The following is a 22,007-nucleotide window of genomic DNA, read 5'->3' on the forward strand; positions in this document are numbered from 1 at the left end:
ATTTCCATAGCACACAATAACATTGTATCATTGACCACCACATACCTGCAATTTCAATTGCCTCGCCAACGATCGTGTGCCCCAAATCCAGTCTGGTCTCAGCTGAAGTGGTAGTTTCCACTCCCTTGATGGGGGGTTCACCCTCGACTAACGTAGGTCCTGATACATTATCATAGTCCACGGTTTTCTCCTCCTCAGACACAGATGAAGGAATGCTGTGGATTGTAGCGACTGATTCTGGCTGGTTCTGTGTTCCTGCTGGCGATTCAGTTGTGTACTCTGGCTTTTCCCTTGTTGGCATCTCCGTGGTAGGAGTAACAACTTCCTCAATTTCACCCTGTGCTTCCTGTTTCTCAGAGGAGCTTACGACACTAAGGGACTCCGCCCCGGGGGCGGCTGGAGACTGGCGAGATGGTGGACTGGTGACACCTGGCAAAACCACGGTCTGAATCTGTGCCGACGATTGGGTGGTTTCCTCCATAGTGTCAATCTCTGGCTTCTCAGAAACGGTCTTTTCTTCTGGACTGCTCTCAGAACCGGTTGACTCAATTTCAGCACTAGGAGTCGTGAGAGAGGGTGAACCAGTGACGGAGGCTGTCAGTTCTGTCTGAGTCACAAAGAGGGATGGGGTGGTCTCCTCTGTTGTGTCACTCTCTGGCTTCAAGGTTGAAGCTATTGTCAACTTTTCGTCCAAACTGCTTTCTGAGCTGTAGGAGGCTAATACTGATTGAGTCACAGATGGGCTGGACAGTTCCTCTGATCTGCTCTCTGAACTGCTCTCTGAACTCGATGACACACTCTCAATATTCTGTGTTGGGACAGTCTGTGTTGGGACAGTCTGTGTTGGGGCAGTTCTGAGCACTGTTGCTTCCACCTTAGGCTTTGTGGTGGTTATAACGACGGAAGGTATAGATTTAACCTGTACTGGGTCTGAGGTACTTTCATAGTCCACCATTTCATCAATGTATGTCATTGCAGATGGTGTGCTGTTCACGTTAGTTTCTAATACCTTCTCAGTTAGAGGAGAAACAATGATAGGAACGCCTGTCTCTTCAACCACAGCCTCTTGTTCGGAGTTGCCCTCTGCACTAGGAGAAGCCTCCTCTGTTGTAGGTACCTGGCTTGAAGCTTCAACTTGTTGCTCTGCCTCTGGTGTGGGTAAAACAGCATCAGTCTTCACTGGAGAAGCAGTAGAGACAAAAGTTGATTCTGAGCTCTGTGCAGGTGCAGTTATAGTTTCTAAAGACTGGCTTGAATCTTCCTTAGGCAGCATGGGACTGGTTGTAGGCAATGCCGTTTCCTCAGAAGAGAGATCAGTATGAGGACGATGAGTAAATGTTATCTCCGACCTGGCCTGTTCGAACGATTCCTCTGGTGTTGTCATGTCTGGTTTGGGGGCAAATGTTGTGACAAACTGGACCACCACGTCAGACTCTGATGCTGCCTCAGTGGAATAGACAGAGGCAATTGCCTGCACTGTGCTAGCCAAGAGAGGATCTTCTGTTGAAGAAGCGTCTGTAGTGAAACCCTCACTTGTCTGGTGACCTGAGCTCTGGTCATCTGTGGAAGGTAAGACGGAGATGGTAGCTGACGGTTTTCCAGAGCCTGATGGTCTCTCAGTTTGCTCAGTGACTTCACTCTCTTCTGTTACAGTTTCCTGTGATGTTGTTGTAGGTTCCTCTGTGCTAAACAGAGAAGAAACTGTAGTAGTTGGTAAGTCTTCGGTAAAAATTTCAAGGGTTTGGTCACCTGAGCTCTCCTTATCTTTATCAGGTAGGACTGAGATCACTGTGCTTTTCACTGAACTGAGAATATCTGATGGCTGTCCTGTGTTTGTTAGGTCTGTCTGTTTGGTTTCTTCACTATCAGCAGTTGTTTCAGGAGAGGTAAGGTCAGCCACGGATTCATAGACAGCTGATGTTGATGTCTGCAATGGCTTGGCTGTGCTACTGTGTAAATTAGCTTCTGTTACAGGAGACTCCTGGGTGGTCATCGGACTTGTCTCATCTCCAGAACTCTCTTCATCTGTAGAACCTGTTTCTGTGTCATCAACACCAGGAGTTACTAACTCCTCTGAGTCTGTTGGTGTTTCTGTCGGATCAATGGCTGCAGTCCCTTCTGGTGACATCATATGTGGAATTACTGTGGTTTTCACTTGTTCTGCTTTGACAGTGCTGTGTACAGAATAAGCTGTTGTAGTGACCAACATATCAGAGGTATGGGTAAATGCATGTTGGGTAAATGCAATCTCAGACCTAGCCTGTTGGAAAGATTCTTTAGGTTTTGTCACGTCCACCTCGGGGACAAAAGTTGTGACAAACTGGTCCACCACATCGGGCATTACAGATGGCGCAACAGTGGAATGGACAGACAAACTTGCCTGGGAGGAAGCTTTCTCTGTTTTCTCAGTCCAAAACAGAGACAAACCTGTAATAGTTGTAGTCTTTTCAATCTCTGCTGTTGCTTTTTCAGGTGACATTGTTGTGGCTGTTACCTGCTCCATTTTGACAGTGCTGTCAACTGGAGAAACTGTGGTAGTTTTAGACGCTTTAGTAAACTTATCAGGGGTATGGTCACCAGAGCTCTCTTCGTCTGTGGAGGTTATATCCGAAATGGAAGAAAGTGAAGGTTTCTCAGTGCTGAACAGAGAATAAACCGTAGTTGTGGATGTCATTTGTAAACGTACAGTAACAGACTCTTTGGTAAACGTTTTAGGGGTTGGGTCACCAGAGCTGTCTTCATCTTTGGAGGTTAAATCCAAAATGGAAGCAACTGATGGTTTATCTTTGCTATACAGGGAGGAAGTGGCTTCAGAGGGTTTGGGATTCGAAGTCTTCATGTCATCCCCAGAGATGACCTTCTCTAAAGATGGAGGTACTAGAATGGTAATCTCTGTCGCTTCACCCTCCTTAGTAGCTCTTGAGGTGGGGATTGTGGTTTGGGAGGTCTCCACTACAGAGGTGAAGGTCTCAGATCCAGAGCCTTCAAAGTCGTCTTCTCCTGAAGACTCATCAACAGGCAATGGGCTGGTTGGTTTCACAGTCGCTTTGTCTTCTTCAGAGGACTCTGGCGTCTGTTGTGTAGGAGTGTCAAACACCTTGGTGGCTTGGGTGGAACTAGATGAAGTTGTTGTGGCCTCCACTTCAGAATGCTCATCAGATGTGTCTTCTACTCTAGCTTTAACAGTAGTAGGAGAAGGGGTGGTGGATAATTCAATTGCATCTGTCGGGAATTCCTCACTGCTAACGGTGGTCTGTGAGCTTGTATCTATGGGGAGAGTTGATGCTTGGGATGATACAGGGGCAGAAGGAGTAGGCTCTGTATCAGACTCCTCACCAGTGACACCATCTCCGGAGAACTCATCACTAAACACATTTGGTGTGGTGAAGGCCGTCTGAGAGCTGGACTCCGTGGATAGAGCTCTGGCTTGGGTGGTTTCAGCTACAGAGGACACAAACACTGAAGTAGACGCATCACTAAAAACATCCTCTACAGATGACGAGGTGGTCGTTCGAACAGTCTCTGAATGTTTAACTTTTGCAGACCTTGTTGTCTGAGCACTTGCCTCTGCAGATATATCTACAGAGGTGACTGATGGGATTTGTGTTATGGCCAGACTCAGTGAGTCAATTGTGGAAGACAAATAGTCATCTGTCCCAGACCCTTCAGGTTCTTTTGTCATTGCAATTGAGGACTGTGGTGTCATGGTAATGGCTGTGACTCCCCATGCTTCCTCTGTAAAGATGGTGGGGTAGAGAGGTGAGGAGAGTTCAACCATTGCCACAGTATCAGCGTCAATGATGGTTTCATCTTTAGTGATAATCTCAGGGGTTGTGGTCATGCTGTCTGTAACAGTGGAGAACAGTGTGTCCTCATCTCCGGCCTCCTCTGTAAATATGATAACTGTGCTTGTCGATGGTTTCGTACCGTGCAGCACCATGGTGGGGGTCTGGTCAGTTTTGGTTTGGCTGCTTGCTGAGGTGACTATCATGACCTGCTGGTTGGTAAAACCCTGGTATATAATAGAGGGGAGAGCAGTGAATGTGGATGACTGCGATCTAAAAGGCACTGTTGTATGGTCTCTGACAGTTGTGTGGTCTCTTGCTACTGTGTGGTCTCCAACAGTTGAATGATCACTCACTGTTGTATGGGCTCTCGTCGTAGTATGGTCTCTTTCGGTTTTATGGAATCGGTGTGTTGTATGGTCACTCATAGTGGTGCTATCAGTCATAGTTGTGCGATCATTCACAGTAGCAGGGGGCTGTGTAGCATCTGGACTGATGGTAGTTTCTGTATCTGGGCTGACATGACCCTCGTCATCTGGGCCTGGTGTGCTTGACACAATAGATTCTGTTTGGCCTGTTTCCTTGGTAAACACATCAGAGGTCTGGTCACCTGAGCTTTCAGGGTCTGTGATAGTTAAATCTGAGGGTTTCTTTGTACTGCTTGTTTCTCTTTCTGTCACCTCACTTTCCGGGGTCTGAGCTGTGATAGAAATAGCGTTAGGTACCTCTGCAGTTGTGCCAGATGATAGAGTTTCATCAACCTCAACAGCTGTTTCTAGGCTTGTGACAATGCCCACAGACAATGTGGTAAATTCCTCCATTGTTGTTGCTGGACTAGACAGTAGAGGAGCAATTGTGCTTGCAGGTTGCTTAGTGGACACGTCTAAATTGTCTTCACCTGAACTATTGTCCTCTGTACCATCATTCTCAACTGTAGAGTCAATTGTCAAGTCACCACTACCATGCTCTGTGAAAGAGACTGTGGAAGCCTCTGATGGTTTACCTGTTATTAACATTGAAAGAGATTGGGTTGATGTGGATTCCTGTGACTGTGTGAACTCTTTTGAAGCATCAACATTTGGAGTCCAAGATGTGCTTTCAGTCTCTCTGATTTCGGTCTCATCTGTGGCTACAGTGAAATGGTCCTGTGGTTTACTGGTGGTCTCAACTTCTACCTCCTCACCTGAACCCTCTGGCTGAGTTGTCTCTTGGTCATCCTCTGTTTTTGAGATTCCAGATCCCTCCATGTCTATGGGTGAAGAGGTGCTGTGGGTATACTGTGTTGATGCTCCGGTTTGTTCCGTCACCTTTCCTGTAGATGTATGAACAGTGGTATATCTACTGACAAACTCAATCGTTGAGACTGGTGCCTTGGTAAACATATCAGGTGTCTGGTCACCAGAACCATCTTCCTCTGTAATGGTCAAGATTGAACTTGAGGTCACTGTTGGTCTTGATGTAGTGGAAGCACTAACTGACACTGATGTGGATGCAGTTATTGCAACAGACTCCTTGGTGAACATCTCAGCTGTTGCTCCACTTGAGCTTGTATCCTCTTCTGAAGTGAGGATGGTGCTTGTCTCTGTTTCATCAATAATGGGAACAACTGATGGAATTTCTGAGCTTGATGGTGCCTCTGGCTGTTCTGGTCTGACTGTACTATACACCGGAGAAGGAGGGGTGGCAGCTGACTGAGTCGAAAACATATCAGAAGTCAGATACCCTGAGCTCTCCTCCTCTAGGATGGTAGTCTCAACATGAGCAATTTTCTCAGTGCTATATAGAGAAGAAACTGTAGCAGAGGCAGCAGCCATTTCCGACTCCGCTGTTTCAATTTCCTTTGATACTGAAGTCGTTATATAACTTGGTTTCTCAGTGATAAACAGAGAAGTTTCTGTAGTTGTAGCAGTCTTTTCACTCTCTTTTGTTGCAGTGTCCTGTTGCGCTGTGGTAGGTTTCTCATTGCTATACAGAGAAGTTGCTGTAGTTCTAGCACTTCTTGCTGTCTCAGCTGTTACAGTTTCATGTGACGCTGTGGTCACTATTTGTTTTGGCTTCTCAGTGCTAAACAGAGAAGAAACTTTAGTCGTGGATGTCATTTGTTCTGCTTCGACTGTGCTGTATACAGAAGAAACCGTTGCAGTAACAGACCCTTTGGGAAACATATCTGGGGTCTGGTCACCTGAAATTTCATCATCTGTGAGTGTTACATTTGACATTAAAGCAACTGATGGTTTCTCTGTGCTGCTTGTATCTTTTTCTGTCACCTCACTTTCCTGGGTCTGAGCTGTGCTATAAATAACCTTAGGTACCTCTGCAGTTGTGCCGATTGATAGAGTTGCATCAACCTCAACAGCTGTTTCAAGGGTGGTGTCACCACTGACAGACAATTTGTTAAATTCCTCCATTGTTGTTGCTGGACTAGACAGGAGAGGAGCAGTCGTGCTTGCAGGTTGCTTAGTGGACACATCTGAGATGTCTTCACCTGAAGTCTCATGCTCTCTCTGTTCATCCTCGGCTATAGAGTCTATTGTCAAGTCACCACTACCCTGCTCTGTGAAAGAGACTGTGGAAGCCTCTGTTGGATTACCTGTGCTTGACATGGAAGGAGATTGGGTTGATGTGGATTCCTGGGACTGTTTAAACTCTTTTGAAGAAACATCACCTGGAGTCTCAGATGTGCTCTCAGTCTCTCTGATTTCATTCTTATCAGTTGCTACAGTGAACTGGTACTGTGGTTTAGTGGTGGTCTCCACTGGTGCCTCGTCAACTGACCCTTCAGGTTTACTTGTCTCCTGGTCATCATCTGTTTCTGGGATTCCCAAGACCCCCATGTCAACGTAAGTGAATGCAGTGACAAATGGTGATGATGTGCTTGCTAGTCCAGTTGCTTGGTCCACAGAAGGCTCCAAAGTTTCAACTGCTGCAGTGGGAGAGTCTATGGGCGTTTCATCTATTTCTTCTGTGGGTGTGATGACTGTTCCTACAGTTGTGCTTTGGAATTGGTCAATGCTGTTGATTGGGGAGGAAGTTGTGATCATCAAAGCTTCTGACCCTAGTGATGTTGGTGTAGTAGATTCCTTGGTAAACATTTCAGGTGTCAGGTAGCCAGAGCTCTCCTCATCTGTGAATGTGACCACGTTGGCTGTCACACTTGAGACAGGGCCAGCTGAAGGTCCATCTGTGCCTGTTGGTTCTTCTGTCTGCTCAACCACCTTGGTTCCGTTAGTTACTTCAGTACTTACTGATTTTGTTACCAATGAGTCTGTTAAAGATGATGTAGTATGCAGTGGGGCTGTTGTAATAGCAGATGTGTCATCACTTGAACTCTCACCCTCTGTGGCATCACTTTCTGAAATAGAGGGTTCTGTGAAGTCTCCACTTCCTTGCTCGGACAATGAAGCAGCAGCTGATTCTATTGTCTCAGATGTGCTAGTGGATAGAGGGTATTGGGTTGATGTAGATTCTTGGCTGAGCAGTGCGGACTGTGTTGAGGATGCAACACTTAGAGCCTCAGATTTACTCTCGGTCTCTTTGATTTCTGTCTCATCTGTGGCTACAGCGAACTGGTCCTGTGGTTTACTGGTGGTCTCAACTACTTCTTCCACACCTAAACCCTCTGTCTGAGGTGTCTCTTGGTCACCCTCTGTCTTTGAGATTCCAGATCCCTCCAAGTCCATGGGTGAAGAGGTGCTGTGGGTATACTGTGTTGATGCTCCGGTTTGTTCCGTCACCTTTCCTGTAGATGTATGAACAGTGGTATATCTACTGACAAACTCAATCGTTGAGACTGGTGCCTTGGTAAACATATCAGGTGTCTGGTCACCAGAACCATCTTCCTCTGTAATGGTCAAGATTGAACTTGAGGTCACTGTTGGTCTTGATGTAGTGAAAGCACTAACTGACTCTGATGTGGATGCAGTTGTTGCAACAGACTCCTTGGTGAATATCTCAGCTGTTGCTCCACTTGAGCTTGTATCCTCTTCTGAAGTGAGGATGGTGCTTGTCTCTGTTTCATCAATAATGGGAACAACTGATGGAATTTCTGAGCTTGATGGTGCCTCTGGCTGTTCTGGTCTGACTGTACTATACACTGGAGAAGGAGGGGTGGCAGCTGACTGAGTCGTAAACATATCAGAAGTCAGATACCCTGAGCTCTCCTCCTCTAGGATGGTAGTCTCAACATGAGCAATTTTCTCAGTGCTATATAGAGAAGAAACTGTAGCAGCGGCAGCAGCCATTTCCAACTCCGCTGTTTCAATTTCCTTTGATACTGAAGTCGTTATATGACTTGGTTTCTCAGTGCTAAACAGAGAAGTTTCTGTAGTTGTAGCAGTCTTTTCACTCTCTTTTGTTGCAGTGTCCTGTTGCGCTGTGGTAGGTTTCTCATTGCTATACAGAGAAGTTGCTGTAGTTCTAGCACTTCTTGCTGTCTCAGCTGTTACAGTTTCATGTGACGCTGTGGTCACTATTTGTTTTGGCTTCTCAGTGCTAAACAGAGAAGAAACTTTAGTTGTGGATGTCATTTGTTCTGCTTCGACTGTGCTGTATACAGAAGAAACCGTTGCAGTAACAGACCCTTTGGGAAACATATCTGGGGTCTGGTCACCTGAAATTTCATCGTCTGTGAGTGTTATATTTGACATCAAAGCAACTGATGGTTTCTCTGTGCTGCTTGTATCTTTTTCTGTCACCTCACTTTCCTGGCTCTGAGCTGTGCTAAAAATAACCTTAGGTACCTCTGCAGTTGTGCCGATTGATAGAGTTGCATCAACCTCAACAGCTGTTTCAAGGGTGGTGTCACCACTGACAGACAATGTGGTAAATTCCTCCATTGTTGTTGCTGGACTAGACAGGAGAGGAGCAGTCGTGCTTGCAGGTTTCTTAGTGGACACATCTGAGATGTCTTCACCTGAACTCTCGTGCTCTCTCTGTTCATCCTCGGCTATAGAGTCTATTGTCAAGTCACCACTACCCTGCTCTGTGAAAGAGGCTGTGGAAGCCTCTGTTAGTTTACCTGTGCTTGACATGGAAGGAGATTGGGTTGATGTGGATTCCTGGGATTGTTTAAACTCTTTTGAAGAAACATCACCTGGACTCTCAGATGTGCTCTCAGTCTCTCTGATTTCATTCTTATCAGTTGCTACAGTGAACTGGTACTGTGGTTTAGTGGTGGTCTCCACTGGTCCCTCGTCAACTGACCCTTCAGGTGTACTTATCTCCTGGTCATTTCCTGTTGCTGAGATTCCCGAGACCCCCATGTCTACGTAAGTGAATGCAGTGACAAATGGTGATGATGTGCTTGCTAGTCCAGTTGCTTGGTCCACAGAAGGCTCCAAAGTTTCAACTGCTACAGTGGGAGAGTCTATGGGCGTTTCATCTATTTCTTCTGTGGGTGTGATGACTGTTCCTACAGTTGTGCTTTGGAATTGGTCAATGCTGTTTATTGGGGAGGAAGATGTGATCATCAAAGCTTCTGACCCTAGTGATGTTGGTGTAGTAGATTCCTTGGTAAACATTTCAGGTGTCAGGTAGCCAGAGCTCTCCTCATCTGTGAATGTGACCACTGAGGCTGTCACACTTGAGACAGAGCCAGCTGAATGTCCATCTGTGCCTGTTGGTTCTTCTGTCTGCTCAACCACCTTGGTTCCATTAGTTACTTCAGTGCTTACTGATTTTGTTACCAATGAGTCTGTTAAAGATGATGTAGTATGCAGTGGGGCTGTTGTAATAGCAGATGTGTCATCACCTGAACTCTCACCCTCTGTGGCATCACTTTCTGAAATAGAGGGTTCTGTGAAGTCTCCACTTCCTTGCTCGGACAATGAAGCAGTAGCTGATTCTATTGTCTCAGATGTGCTAGTGGATAGAGGGTATTGGGTTGATGTAGATTCTTGGCTGAGCTGTGCGGACTGTGTTGAGGATGCAACACTTAGAGCCTCAGATTTACTCTCGGTCTCTTTGATTTCTGTCTCATCTGTGGCTACAGCGAACTGGTCCTGTGGTTTACTGGTGGTCTCAACTACTTCTTCCACACCTAAACCCTCTGGCTGAGTTGTCTCTTGGTCACCCTCTGTCTTTGAGATTCCAGATCCCTCCAAGTCCATGGGTGAAGAGGTGCTGTGGGTATACTGTGTTGATGCTCCGGTTTGTTCCGTCACCTTTCCTGTAGATGTATGAACAGTGGTATATCTACTGACAAACTCAATCGTTGAGACTGGTGCCTTGGTAAACATATCAGGTGTCTGGTCACCAGAACCATCTTCCTCTGTAATGGTCAAGATTGAACTTGAGGTCACTGTTGGTCTTGATGTAGTGAAAGCACTAACTGACTCTGATGTGGATGCAGTTGTTGCAACAGACTCCTTGGTGAACATCTCAGCTGTTGTTCCACTTGAGCTTGTATCCTCTTCTGAAGTGAGGATGGTGCTTGTCTCTGTTTCATCAATAATGGGAACAACTGATGGAATTTCTGTGCTTGATGGTGCCTCTGGCTGTTCTGGTCTGACTGTACTATACACTGGAGAAGGAGGGGTGGCAGCTGACTGAGTCGTAAACATATCAGAAGTCAGATACCCTGAGCTCTCCTCCTCTAGGATGGTAGTCTCAACATGAGCAATTTTCTCAGTGCTATATAGAGAAGAAACTGTAGCAGCAGCAGCAGCCATTTCCGACTCCGCTGTTTCAATTTCCTTTGATACTGAAGTCGTTATATGACTTGGTTTCTCAGTGCTAAACAGAGAAGTTTCTGTAGTTGTAGCAGTCTTTTCACTCTCTTTTGTTGCAGTGTCCTGTTGCGCTGTGGTAGGTTTCTCAGTGCTATACAGAGAAGTTGCTGTAGTTCTAGCACTTCTTGCTGTCTCAGCTGTTGCAGTTTCATGTGACGCTGTGGTCACTATTTGTTTTGGCTTCTCAGTGCTAAACAGAGAAGAAACTTTAGTTGTGGATGTCATTTGTTCTGCTTCGACTGTGCTGTATACAGAAGAAACCGTTGCAGTAACAGACCCTTTGGGAAACATATCTGGGGTCTGGTCACCTGAAATTTCATCGTCTGTGAGTGTTATATTTGACATCAAAGCAACTGATGGTTTCTCTGTGCTGCTTGTATCTTTTTCTGTCACCTCACTTTCCTGGGTCTGAGCTGTGCTAAAAATAACCTTAGGTACCTCTGCAGTTGTGCCGATTGATAGAGTTGCATCAACCTCAACAGCTGTTTCAAGGGTGGTGTCACCACTGACAGACAATGTGGTAAATTCCTCCATTGTTGTTGCTGGACTAGACAGGGGAGGAGCAGTCGTGCTTGCAGGTTTCTTAGTGGACACATCTGAGATGTCTTCACCTGAACTCTCGTGCTCTCTCTGTTCATCCTCGGCTATAGAGTCTATTGTCAAGTCACCACTACCCTGCTCCGTGAAAGAGGCTGTGGAAGCCTCTGTTAGTTTACCTGTGCTTGACATGGAAGGAGATTGGGTTGATGTGGATTCCTGGGATTGTTTAAACTCTTTTGAAGAAACATCACCTGGACTCTCAGATGTGCTCTCAGTCTCTCTGATTTCATTCTTATCAGTTGCTACAGTGAACTGGTACTGTGGTTTAGTGGTGGTCTCCACTGGTCCCTCGTCAACTGACCCTTCAGGTGTACTTATCTCCTGGTCATTTCCTGTTGCTGAGATTCCCGAGACCCCCATGTCTACGTAAGTGAATGCAGTGACAAATGGTGATGATGTGCTTGCTAGTCCAGTTGCTTGGTCCACAGAAGGCTCCAAAGTTTCAACTGCTGCAGTGGGAGAGTCTATGGGCGTTTCATCTATTTCTTCTGTGGGTGTGATGACTGTTCCTACAGTTGTGCTTTGGAATTGGTCAATGCTGTTTATTGGGGAGGAAGATGTGATCATCAAAGCTTCTGACCCTAGTGATGTTGGTGTAGTAGATTCCTTGGTAAACATTTCAGGTGTCAGGTAGCCAGAGCTCTCCTCATCTGTGAATGTGACCACTGAGGCTGTCACACTTGAGACAGAGCCAGCTGAAGGTCCATCTGTGCCTGTTGGTTCTTCTGTCTGCTCAACCACCTTGGTTCCATTAGTTACTTCAGTGCTTACTGATTTTGTTACCAATGAGTCTGTTAAAGATGATGTAGTATGCAGTGGGGCTGTTGTAATAGCAGATGTGTCATCACCTGAACTCTCACCCTCTGTGGCATCACTTTCTGAAATAGAGGGTTCTGTGAAGTCTCCACTTCCTTGCTCGGACAATGAAGCAGTAGCTGATTCTATTGTCTCAGATGTGCTAGTGGATAGAGGGTATTGGGTTGATGTAGATTCTTGGCTGAGCTGTGCGGACTGTGTTGAGGATGCAACACTTAGAGCCTCAGATTTACTCTCGGTCTCTTTGATTTCTGTCTCATCTGTGGCTACAGCGAACTGGTCCTGTGGTTTACTGGTGGTCTCAACTACTTCTTCCACACCTAAACCCTCTGGCTGAGTTGTCTCTTGGTCACCCTCTGTCTTTGAGATTCCAGATCCCTCCAAGTCCATGGGTGAAGAGGTGCTGTGGGTATACTGTGTTGATGCTCCGGTTTGTTCCGTCACCTTTCCTGTAGATGTATGAACAGTGGTATATCTACTGACAAACTCAATCGTTGAGACTGGTGCCTTGGTAAACATATCAGGTGTCTGGTCACCAGAACCATCTTCCTCTGTAATGGTCAAGATTGAACTTGAGGTCACTGTTGGTCTTGATGTAGTGAAAGCACTAACTGACTCTGATGTGGATGCAGTTGTTGCAACAGACTCCTTGGTGAACATCTCAGCTGTTGCTCCACTTGAGCTTGTATCCTCTTCTGAAGTGAGGATGGTGCTTGTCTCTGTTTCATCAATAATGGGAACAACTGATGGAATTTCTGTGCTTGATGGTGCCTCTGGCTGTTCTGGTCTGACTGTACTATACACTGGAGAAGGAGGGGTGGCAGCTGACTGAGTCGTAAACATATCAGAAGTCAGATACCCTGAGCTCTCCTCCTCTAGGATGGTAGTCTCAACATGAGCAATTTTCTCAGTGCTATATAGAGAAGAAACTGTAGCAGCAGCAGCAGCCATTTCCGACTCCGCTGTTTCAATTTCCTTTGATACTGAAGTCGTTATATGACTTGGTTTCTCAGTGCTAAACAGAGAAGTTTCTGTAGTTGTAGCAGTCTTTTCACTCTCTTTTGTTGCAGTGTCCTGTTGCGCTGTGGTAGGTTTCTCATTGCTATACAGAGAAGTTGCTGTAGTTCTAGCACTTCTTGCTGTCTCAGCTGTTGCAGTTTCATGTGACGCTGTGGTCACTATTTGTTTTGGCTTCTCAGTGCTAAACAGAGAAGAAACTTTAGTTGTGGATGTCATTTGTTCTGCTTCGACTGTGCTGTATACAGAAGAAACCGTTGCAGTAACAGACCCTTTGGGAAACATATCTGGGGTCTGGTCACCTGAAATTTCATCGTCTGTGAGTGTTATATTTGACATCAAAGCAACTGATGGTTTCTCTGTGCTGCTTGTATCTTTTTCTGTCACCTCACTTTCCTGGCTCTGAGCTGTGCTAAAAATAACCTTAGGTACCTCTGCAGTTGTGCCGATTGATAGAGTTGCATCAACCTCAACAGCTGTTTCAAGGGTGGTGTCACCACTGACAGACAATGTGGTAAATTCCTCCATTGTTGTTGCTGGACTAGACAGGAGAGGAGCAGTCGTGCTTGCAGGTTTCTTAGTGGACACATCTGAGATGTCTTCACCTGAACTCTCGTGCTCTCTCTGTTCATCCTCGGCTATAGAGTCTATTGTCAAGTCACCACTACCCTGCTCTGTGAAAGAGGCTGTGGAAGCCTCTGTTAGTTTACCTGTGCTTGACATGGAAGGAGATTGGGTTGATGTGGATTCCTGGGATTGTTTAAACTCTTTTGAAGAAACATCACCTGGACTCTCAGATGTGCTCTCAGTCTCTCTGATTTCATTCTTATCAGTTGCTACAGTGAACTGGTACTGTGGTTTAGTGGTGGTCTCCACTGGTCCCTCGTCAACTGATCCTTCAGGTGTACTTATCCCCTGGTCATTTCCTGTTGCTGAGATTCCCGAGACCCCCATGTCTACGTAAGTGAATGCAGTGACAAATGGTGATGATGTGCTTGCTAGTCCAGTTGCTTGGTCCACAGAAGGCTCCAAAGTTTCAACTGCTGCAGTGGGAGAGTCTATGGGCGTTTCATCTATTTCTTCTGTGGGTGTGATGACTGTTCCTACAGTTGTGCTTTGGAATTGGTCAATGCTGTTTATTGGGGAGGAAGATGTGATCATCAAAGCTTCTGACCCTAGTGATGTTGGTGTAGTAGATTCCTTGGTAAACATTTCAGGTGTCAGGTAGCCAGAGCTCTCCTCATCTGTGAATGTGACCACTGAGGCTGTCACACTTGAGACAGGGCCAGCTGAAGGTCCATCTGTGCCTGTTGGTTCTTCTGTCTGCTCAACCACCTTGGTTCCATTAGTTACTTCAGTGCTTACTGATTTTGTTACCAATGAGTCTGTTAAAGATGATGTAGTATGCAGTGGGGCTGTTGTAATAGCAGATGTGTCATCACCTGAACTCTCACCCTCTGTGGCATCACTTTCTGAAATAGAGGGTTCTGTGAAGTCTCCACTTCCTTGCTCGGACAATGAAGCAGTAGCTGATTCTATTGTCTCAGATGTGCTAGTGGATAGAGGGTATTGGGTTGATGTAGATTCTTGGCTGAGCTGTGCGGACTGTGTTGAGGATGCAACACTTAGAGCCTCAGATTTACTCTCGGTCTCTTTGATTTCTGTCTCATCTGTGGCTACAGCGAACTGGTCCTGTGGTTTACTGGTGGTCTCAACTACTTCTTCCACACCTAAACCCTCTGGCTGAGTTATCTCTTGGTCACCCTCTGTCTTTGAGATTCCAGATCCCTCCAAGTCCATGGGTGAAGAGGTGCTGTGGGTATACTGTGTTGATGCTCCGGTTTGTTCCGTCACCTTTCCTGTAGATGTATGAACAGTGGTATATCTACTGACAAACTCAATCATTGAGACTGGTGCCTTGGTAAACATATCAGGTGTCTGGTCACCAGAACCATCTTCCTCTGTAATGGTCAAGATTGAACTTGAGGTCACTGTTGGTCTTGATGTAGTGAAAGCACTAACTGACTCTGATGTGGATGCAGTTGTTGCAACAGACTCCTTGGTGAACATCTCAGCTGTTGCTCCACTTGAGCTTGTATCCTCTTCTGAAGTGAGGATGGTGCTTGTCTCTGTTTCATCAATAATGGGAACAACTGATGGAATTTCTGTGCTTGATGGTGCCTCTGGCTGTTCTGGTCTGACTGTACTATACACTGGAGAAGGAGGGGTGGCAGCTAACTGAGTCGTAAACATATCAGAAGTCAGATACCCTGAGCTCTCCTCCTCTAGGATGGTAGTCTCAACATGAGCAATTTTCTCAGTGCTATATAGAGAAGAAACTGTAGCAGCAGCAGCAGCCATTTCCGACTCCGCTGTTTCAATTTCCTTTGATACTGAAGTCGTTATATGACTTGGTTTCTCAGTGCTAAACAGAGAAGTTTCTGTAGTTGTAGCAGTCTTTTCACTCTCTTTTGTTGCAGTGTCCTGTTGCGCTGTGGTAGGTTTCTCAGTGCTATACAGAGAAGTTGCTGTAGTTCTAGCACTTCTTGCTGTCTCAGCTGTTGCAGTTTCATGTGACGCTGTGGTCACTATTTGTTTTGGCTTCTCAGTGCTAAACAGAGAAGAAACTTTAGTTGTGGATGTCATTTGTTCTGCTTCGACTGTGCTGTATACAGAAGAAACCGTTGCAGTAACAGACCCTTTGGGAAACATATCTGGGGTCTGGTCACCTGAAATTTCATCGTCTGTGAGTGTTATATTTGACATCAAAGCAACTGATGGTTTCTCTGTGCTGCTTGTATCTTTTTCTGTCACCTCACTTTCCTGGGTCTGAGCTGTGCTAAAAATAACCTTAGGTACCTCTGCAGTTGTGCCGATTGATAGAGTTGCATCAACCTCAACAGCTGTTTCAAGGGTGGTGTCACCACTGACAGACAATGTGGTAAATTCCTCCATTGTTGTTGCTGGACTAGACAGGAGAGGAGCAGTCGTGCTTGCAGGTTTCTTAGTGGACACATCTGAGATGTCTTCACCTGAACTCTCGTGCTCTCTCTGTTCATCCTCGGCTATAGAGTCTATTGTCAAGTCACCACTACCCTGCTCTGTGAAAGAGGCTGTGGAAGCCTCTGTTAGTTTACCTGTGCTTGACATGGAAGGAGATTGGGTTGATGTGGATTCCTGGGATTGTTTAAACTCTTTTGAAGAAACATCACCTGGACTCTCAGATGTGCTCTCAGTCTCTCTGATTTCATTCTTATCAGTTGCTACAGTGAACTGGTACTGTGGTTTAGTGGTGGTCTCCACTGGTCCCTCGTCAACTGACCCTTCAGGTGTACTTATCTCCTGGTCATTTCCTGTTGCTGAGATTCCCGAGACCCCCATGTCTACGTAAGTGAATGCAGTGACAAATGGTGATGATGTGCTTGCTAGTCCAGTTGCTTGGTCCACAGAAGGCTCCAAAGTTTCAACTGCTGCAGTGGGAGAGTCTATGGGCGTTTCATCTATTTCTTCTGTGGGTGTGATGACTGTTCCTACAGTTGTGCTTTGGAATTGGTCAATGCTGTTTATTGGGGAGGAAGATGTGATCATCAAAGCTTCTGACCCTAGTGATGTTGGTGTAGTAGATTCCTTGGTAAACATTTCAGGTGTCAGGTAGCCAGAGCTCTCCTCATCTGTGAATGTGACCACTGAGGCTGTCACACTTGAGACAGGGCCAGCTGAAGGTCCATCTGTGCCTGTTGGTTCTTCTGTCTGCTCAACCACCTTGGTTCCATTAGTTACTTCAGTGCTTACTGATTTTGTTACCAATGAGTCTGTTAAAGATGATGTAGTATGCAGTGGGGCTGTTGTAATAGCAGATGTGTCATCACCTGAACTCTCACCCTCTGTGGCATCACTTTCTGAAATAGAGGGTTCTGTGAAGTCTCCACTTCCTTGCTCGGACAATGAAGCAGTAGCTGATTCTATTGTCTCAGATGTGCTAGTGGATAGAGGGTATTGGGTTGATGTAGATTCTTGGCTGAGCTGTGCGGACTGTGTTGAGGATGCAACACTTAGAGCCTCAGATTTACTCTCGGTCTCTTTGATTTCTGTCTCATCTGTGGCTACAGCGAACTGGTCCTGTGGTTTACTGGTGGTCTCAACTACTTCTTCCACACCTAAACCCTCTGGCTGAGTTATCTCTTGGTCACCCTCTGTCTTTGAGATTCCAGATCCCTCCAAGTCCATGGGTGAAGAGGTGCTGTGGGTATACTGTGTTGATGCTCCGGTTTGTTCCGTCACCTTTCCTGTAGATGTATGAACAGTGGTATATCTACTGACAAACTCAATCATTGAGACTGGTGCCTTGGTAAACATATCAGGTGTCTGGTCACCAGAACCATCTTCCTCTGTAATGGTCAAGATTGAACTTGAGGTCACTGTTGGTCTTGATGTAGTGAAAGCACTAACTGACTCTGATGTGGATGCAGTTGTTGCAACAGACTCCTTGGTGAACATCTCAGCTGTTGCTCCACTTGAGCTTGTATCCTCTTCTGAAGTGAGGATGGTGCTTGTCTCTGTTTCATCAATAATGGGAACAACTGATGGAATTTCTGTGCTTGATGGTGCCTCTGGCTGTTCTGGTCTGACTGTACTATACACTGGAGAAGGAGGGGTGGCAGCTAACTGAGTCGTAAACATATCAGAAGTCAGATACCCTGAGCTCTCCTCCTCTAGGATGGTAGTCTCAACATGAGCAATTTTCTCAGTGCTATATAGAGAAGAAACTGTAGCAGCAGCAGCAGCCATTTCCGACTCCGCTGTTTCAATTTCCTTTGATACTGAAGTCGTTATATGACTTGGTTTCTCAGTGCTAAACAGAGAAGTTTCTGTAGTTGTAGCAGTCTTTTCACTCTCTTTTGTTGCAGTGTCCTGTTGCGCTGTGGTAGGTTTCTCAGTGCGATACAGAGAAGTTGCTGTAGTTCTAGCACTTCTTGCTGTCTCAGCTGTTACAGTTTCATGTGACGCTGTGGTCACTATTTGTTTTGGCTTCTCAGTGCTAAACAGAGAAGAAACTTTAGTTGTGGATGTCATTTGTTCTGCTTCGACTGTGCTGTATACAGAAGAAACCGTTGCAGTAACAGACCCTTTGGGAAACATATCTGGGGTCTGGTCACCTGAAATTTCATCGTCTGTGAGTGTTATATTTGACATCAAAGCAACTGATGGTTTCTCTGTGCTGCTTGTATCTTTTTCTGTCACCTCACTTTCCTGGCTCTGAGCTGTGCTAAAAATAACCTTAGGTACCTCTGCAGTTGTGCCGATTGATAGAGTTGCATCAACCTCAACAGCTGTTTCAAGGGTGGTGTCACCACTGACAGACAATGTGGTAAATTCCTCCATTGTTGTTGCTGGACTAGACAGGAGAGGAGCAGTCGTGCTTGCAGGTTTCTTAGTGGACACATCTGAGATGTCTTCACCTGAACTCTCGTGCTCTCTCTGTTCATCCTCGGCTATAGAGTCTATTGTCAAGTCACCACTACCCTGCTCTGTGAAAGAGGCTGTGGAAGCCTCTGTTAGTTTACCTGTGCTTGACATGGAAGGAGATTGGGTTGATGTGGATTCCTGGGATTGTTTAAACTCTTTTGAAGAAACATCACCTGGACTCTCAGATGTGCTCTCAGTCTCTCTGATTTCATTCTTATCAGTTGCTACAGTGAACTGGTACTGTGGTTTAGTGGTGGTCTCCACTGGTCCCTCGTCAACTGATCCTTCAGGTGTACTTATCCCCTGGTCATTTCCTGTTGCTGAGATTCCCGAGACCCCCATGTCTACGTAAGTGAATGCAGTGACAAATGGTGATGATGTGCTTGCTAGTCCAGTTGCTTGGTCCACAGAAGGCTCCAAAGTTTCAACTGCTGCAGTGGGAGAGTCTATGGGCGTTTCATCTATTTCTTCTGTGGGTGTGATGACTGTTCCTACAGTTGTGCTTTGGAATTGGTCAATGCTGTTTATTGGGGAGGAAGATGTGATCATCAAAGCTTCTGACCCTAGTGATGTTGGTGTAGTAGATTCCTTGGTAAACATTTCAGGTGTCAGGTAGCCAGAGCTCTCCTCATCTGTGAATGTGACCACTGAGGCTGTCACACTTGAGACAGGGCCAGCTGAAGGTCCATCTGTGCCTGTTGGTTCTTCTGTCTGCTCAACCACCTTGGTTCCATTAGTTACTTCAGTGCTTACTGATTTTGTTACCAATGAGTCTGTTAAAGATGATGTAGTATGCAGTGGGGCTGTTGTAATAGCAGATGTGTCATCACCTGAACTCTCACCCTCTGTGGCATCACTTTCTGAAATAGAGGGTTCTGTGAAGTCTCCACTTCCTTGCTCGGACAATGAAGCAGTAGCTGATTCTATTGTCTCAGATGTGCTAGTGGATAGAGGGTATTGGGTTGATGTAGATTCTTGGCTGAGCTGTGCGGACTGTGTTGAGGATGCAACACTTAGAGCCTCAGATTTACTCTCGGTCTCTTTGATTTCTGTCTCATCTGTGGCTACAGCGAACTGGTCCTGTGGTTTACTGGTGGTCTCAACTACTTCTTCCACACCTAAACCCTCTGGCTGAGTTATCTCTTGGTCACCCTCTGTCTTTGAGATTCCAGATCCCTCCAAGTCCATGGGTGAAGAGGTGCTGTGGGTATACTGTGTTGATGCTCCGGTTTGTTCCGTCACCTTTCCTGTAGATGTATGAACAGTGGTATATCTACTGACAAACTCAATCATTGAGACTGGTGCCTTGGTAAACATATCAGGTGTCTGGTCACCAGAACCATCTTCCTCTGTAATGGTCAAGATTGAACTTGAGGTCACTGTTGGTCTTGATGTAGTGAAAGCACTAACTGACTCTGATGTGGATGCAGTTGTTGCAACAGACTCCTTGGTGAACATCTCAGCTGTTGCTCCACTTGAGCTTGTATCCTCTTCTGAAGTGAGGATGGTGCTTGTCTCTGTTTCATCAATAATGGGAACAACTGATGGAATTTCTGTGCTTGATGGTGCCTCTGGCTGTTCTGGTCTGACTGTACTATACACTGGAGAAGGAGGGGTGGCAGCTAACTGAGTCGTAAACATATCAGAAGTCAGATACCCTGAGCTCTCCTCCTCTAGGATGGTAGTCTCAACATGAGCAATTTTCTCAGTGCTATATAGAGAAGAAACTGTAGCAGCAGCAGCAGCCATTTCCGACTCCGCTGTTTCAATTTCCTTTGATACTGAAGTCGTTATATGACTTGGTTTCTCAGTGCTAAACAGAGAAGTTTCTGTAGTTGTAGCAGTCTTTTCACTCTCTTTTGTTGCAGTGTCCTGTTGCGCTGTGGTAGGTTTCTCAGTGCTATACAGAGAAGTTGCTGTAGTTCTAGCACTTCTTGCTGTCTCAGCTGTTACAGTTTCATGTGACGCTGTGGTCACTATTTGTTTTGGCTTCTCAGTGCTAAACAGAGAAGAAACTTTAGTTGTGGATGTCATTTGTTCTGCTTCGACTGTGCTGTATACAGAAGAAACCGTTGCAGTAACAGACCCTTTGGGAAACATATCTGGGGTCTGGTCACCTGAAATTTCATCGTCTGTGAGTGTTATATTTGACATCAAAGCAACTGATGGTTTCTCTGTGCTGCTTGTATCTTTTTCTGTCACCTCACTTTCCTGGGTCTGAGCTGTGCTAAAAATAACCTTAGGTACCTCTGCAGTTGTGCCGATTGATAGAGTTGCATCAACCTCAACAGCTGTTTCAAGGGTGGTGTCACCACTGACAGACAATGTGGTAAATTCCTCCATTGTTGTTGCTGGACTAGACAGGAGAGGAGCAGTCGTGCTTGCAGGTTTCTTAGTGGACACATCTGAGATGTCTTCACCTGAACTCTCGTGCTCTCTCTGTTCATCCTCGGCTATAGAGTCTATTGTCAAGTCACCACTACCCTGCTCTGTGAAAGAGGCTGTGGAAGCCTCTGTTAGTTTACCTGTGCTTGACATGGAAGGAGATTGGGTTGATGTGGATTCCTGGGATTGTTTAAACTCTTTTGAAGAAACATCACCTGGACTCTCAGATGTGCTCTCAGTCTCTCTGATTTCATTCTTATCAGTTGCTACAGTGAACTGGTACTGTGGTTTAGTGGTGGTCTCCACTGGTCCCTCGTCAACTGACCCTTCAGGTGTACTTATCTCCTGGTCATTTCCTGTTGCTGAGATTCCCGAGACCCCCATGTCTACGTAAGTGAATGCAGTGACAAATGGTGATGATGTGCTTGCTAGTCCAGTTGCTTGGTCCACAGAAGGCTCCAAAGTTTCAACTGCTGCAGTGGGAGAGTCTATGGGCGTTTCATCTATTTCTTCTGTGGGTGTGATGACTGTTCCTACAGTTGTGCTTTGGAATTGGTCAATGCTGTTTATTGGGGAGGAAGATGTGATCATCAAAGCTTCTGACCCTAGTGATGTTGGTGTAGTAGATTCCTTGGTAAACATTTCAGGTGTCAGGTAGCCAGAGCTCTCCTCATCTGTGAATGTGACCACTGAGGCTGTCACACTTGAGACAGGGCCAGCTGAAGGTCCATCTGTGCCTGTTGGTTCTTCTGTCTGCTCAACCACCTTGGTTCCATTAGTTACTTCAGTGCTTACTGATTTTGTTACCAATGAGTCTGTTAAAGATGATGTAGTATGCAGTGGGGCTGTTGTAATAGCAGATGTGTCATCACCTGAACTCTCACCCTCTGTGGCATCACTTTCTGAAATAGAGGGTTCTGTGAAGTCTCCACTTCCTTGCTCGGACAATGAAGCAGTAGCTGATTCTATTGTCTCAGATGTGCTAGTGGATAGAGGGTATTGGGTTGATGTAGATTCTTGGCTGAGCTGTGCGGACTGTGTTGAGGATGCAACACTTAGAGCCTCAGATTTACTCTCGGTCTCTTTGATTTCTGTCTCATCTGTGGCTACAGCGAACTGGTCCTGTGGTTTACTGGTGGTCTCAACTACTTCTTCCACACCTAAACCCTCTGGCTGAGTTATCTCTTGGTCACCCTCTGTCTTTGAGATT

The 22,007-nt window shown here is 45.9% G+C and overlaps 1 protein-coding gene across 2 annotated transcripts in view; it reads right to left on the reverse strand.

Annotated features, from left to right (window-relative positions):
- The window catches only part of LOC106585763 (uncharacterized), a 43,792-nt gene that overhangs the window by 13,707 nt on the left and 8,078 nt on the right, over window positions 1-22,007 (reverse strand). For both annotated transcript variants that reach the window (XM_014172348.3, XM_014172349.3), the window contains exon 1: window positions 46-22,007. This exon is cut by the window's right edge. In XM_014172348.3, the coding sequence (XP_014027823.3) occupies window positions 46-22,007 (21,962 nt within the window). The remainder of the gene's footprint in view (window positions 1-45) is intronic.

Source organism: Salmo salar, chromosome 24, assembly GCF_965601325.2.
Source record: "Salmo salar chromosome 24, fSalSal1, whole genome shotgun sequence".
Lineage (NCBI taxonomy): Eukaryota > Metazoa > Chordata > Actinopteri > Salmoniformes > Salmonidae > Salmo > Salmo salar.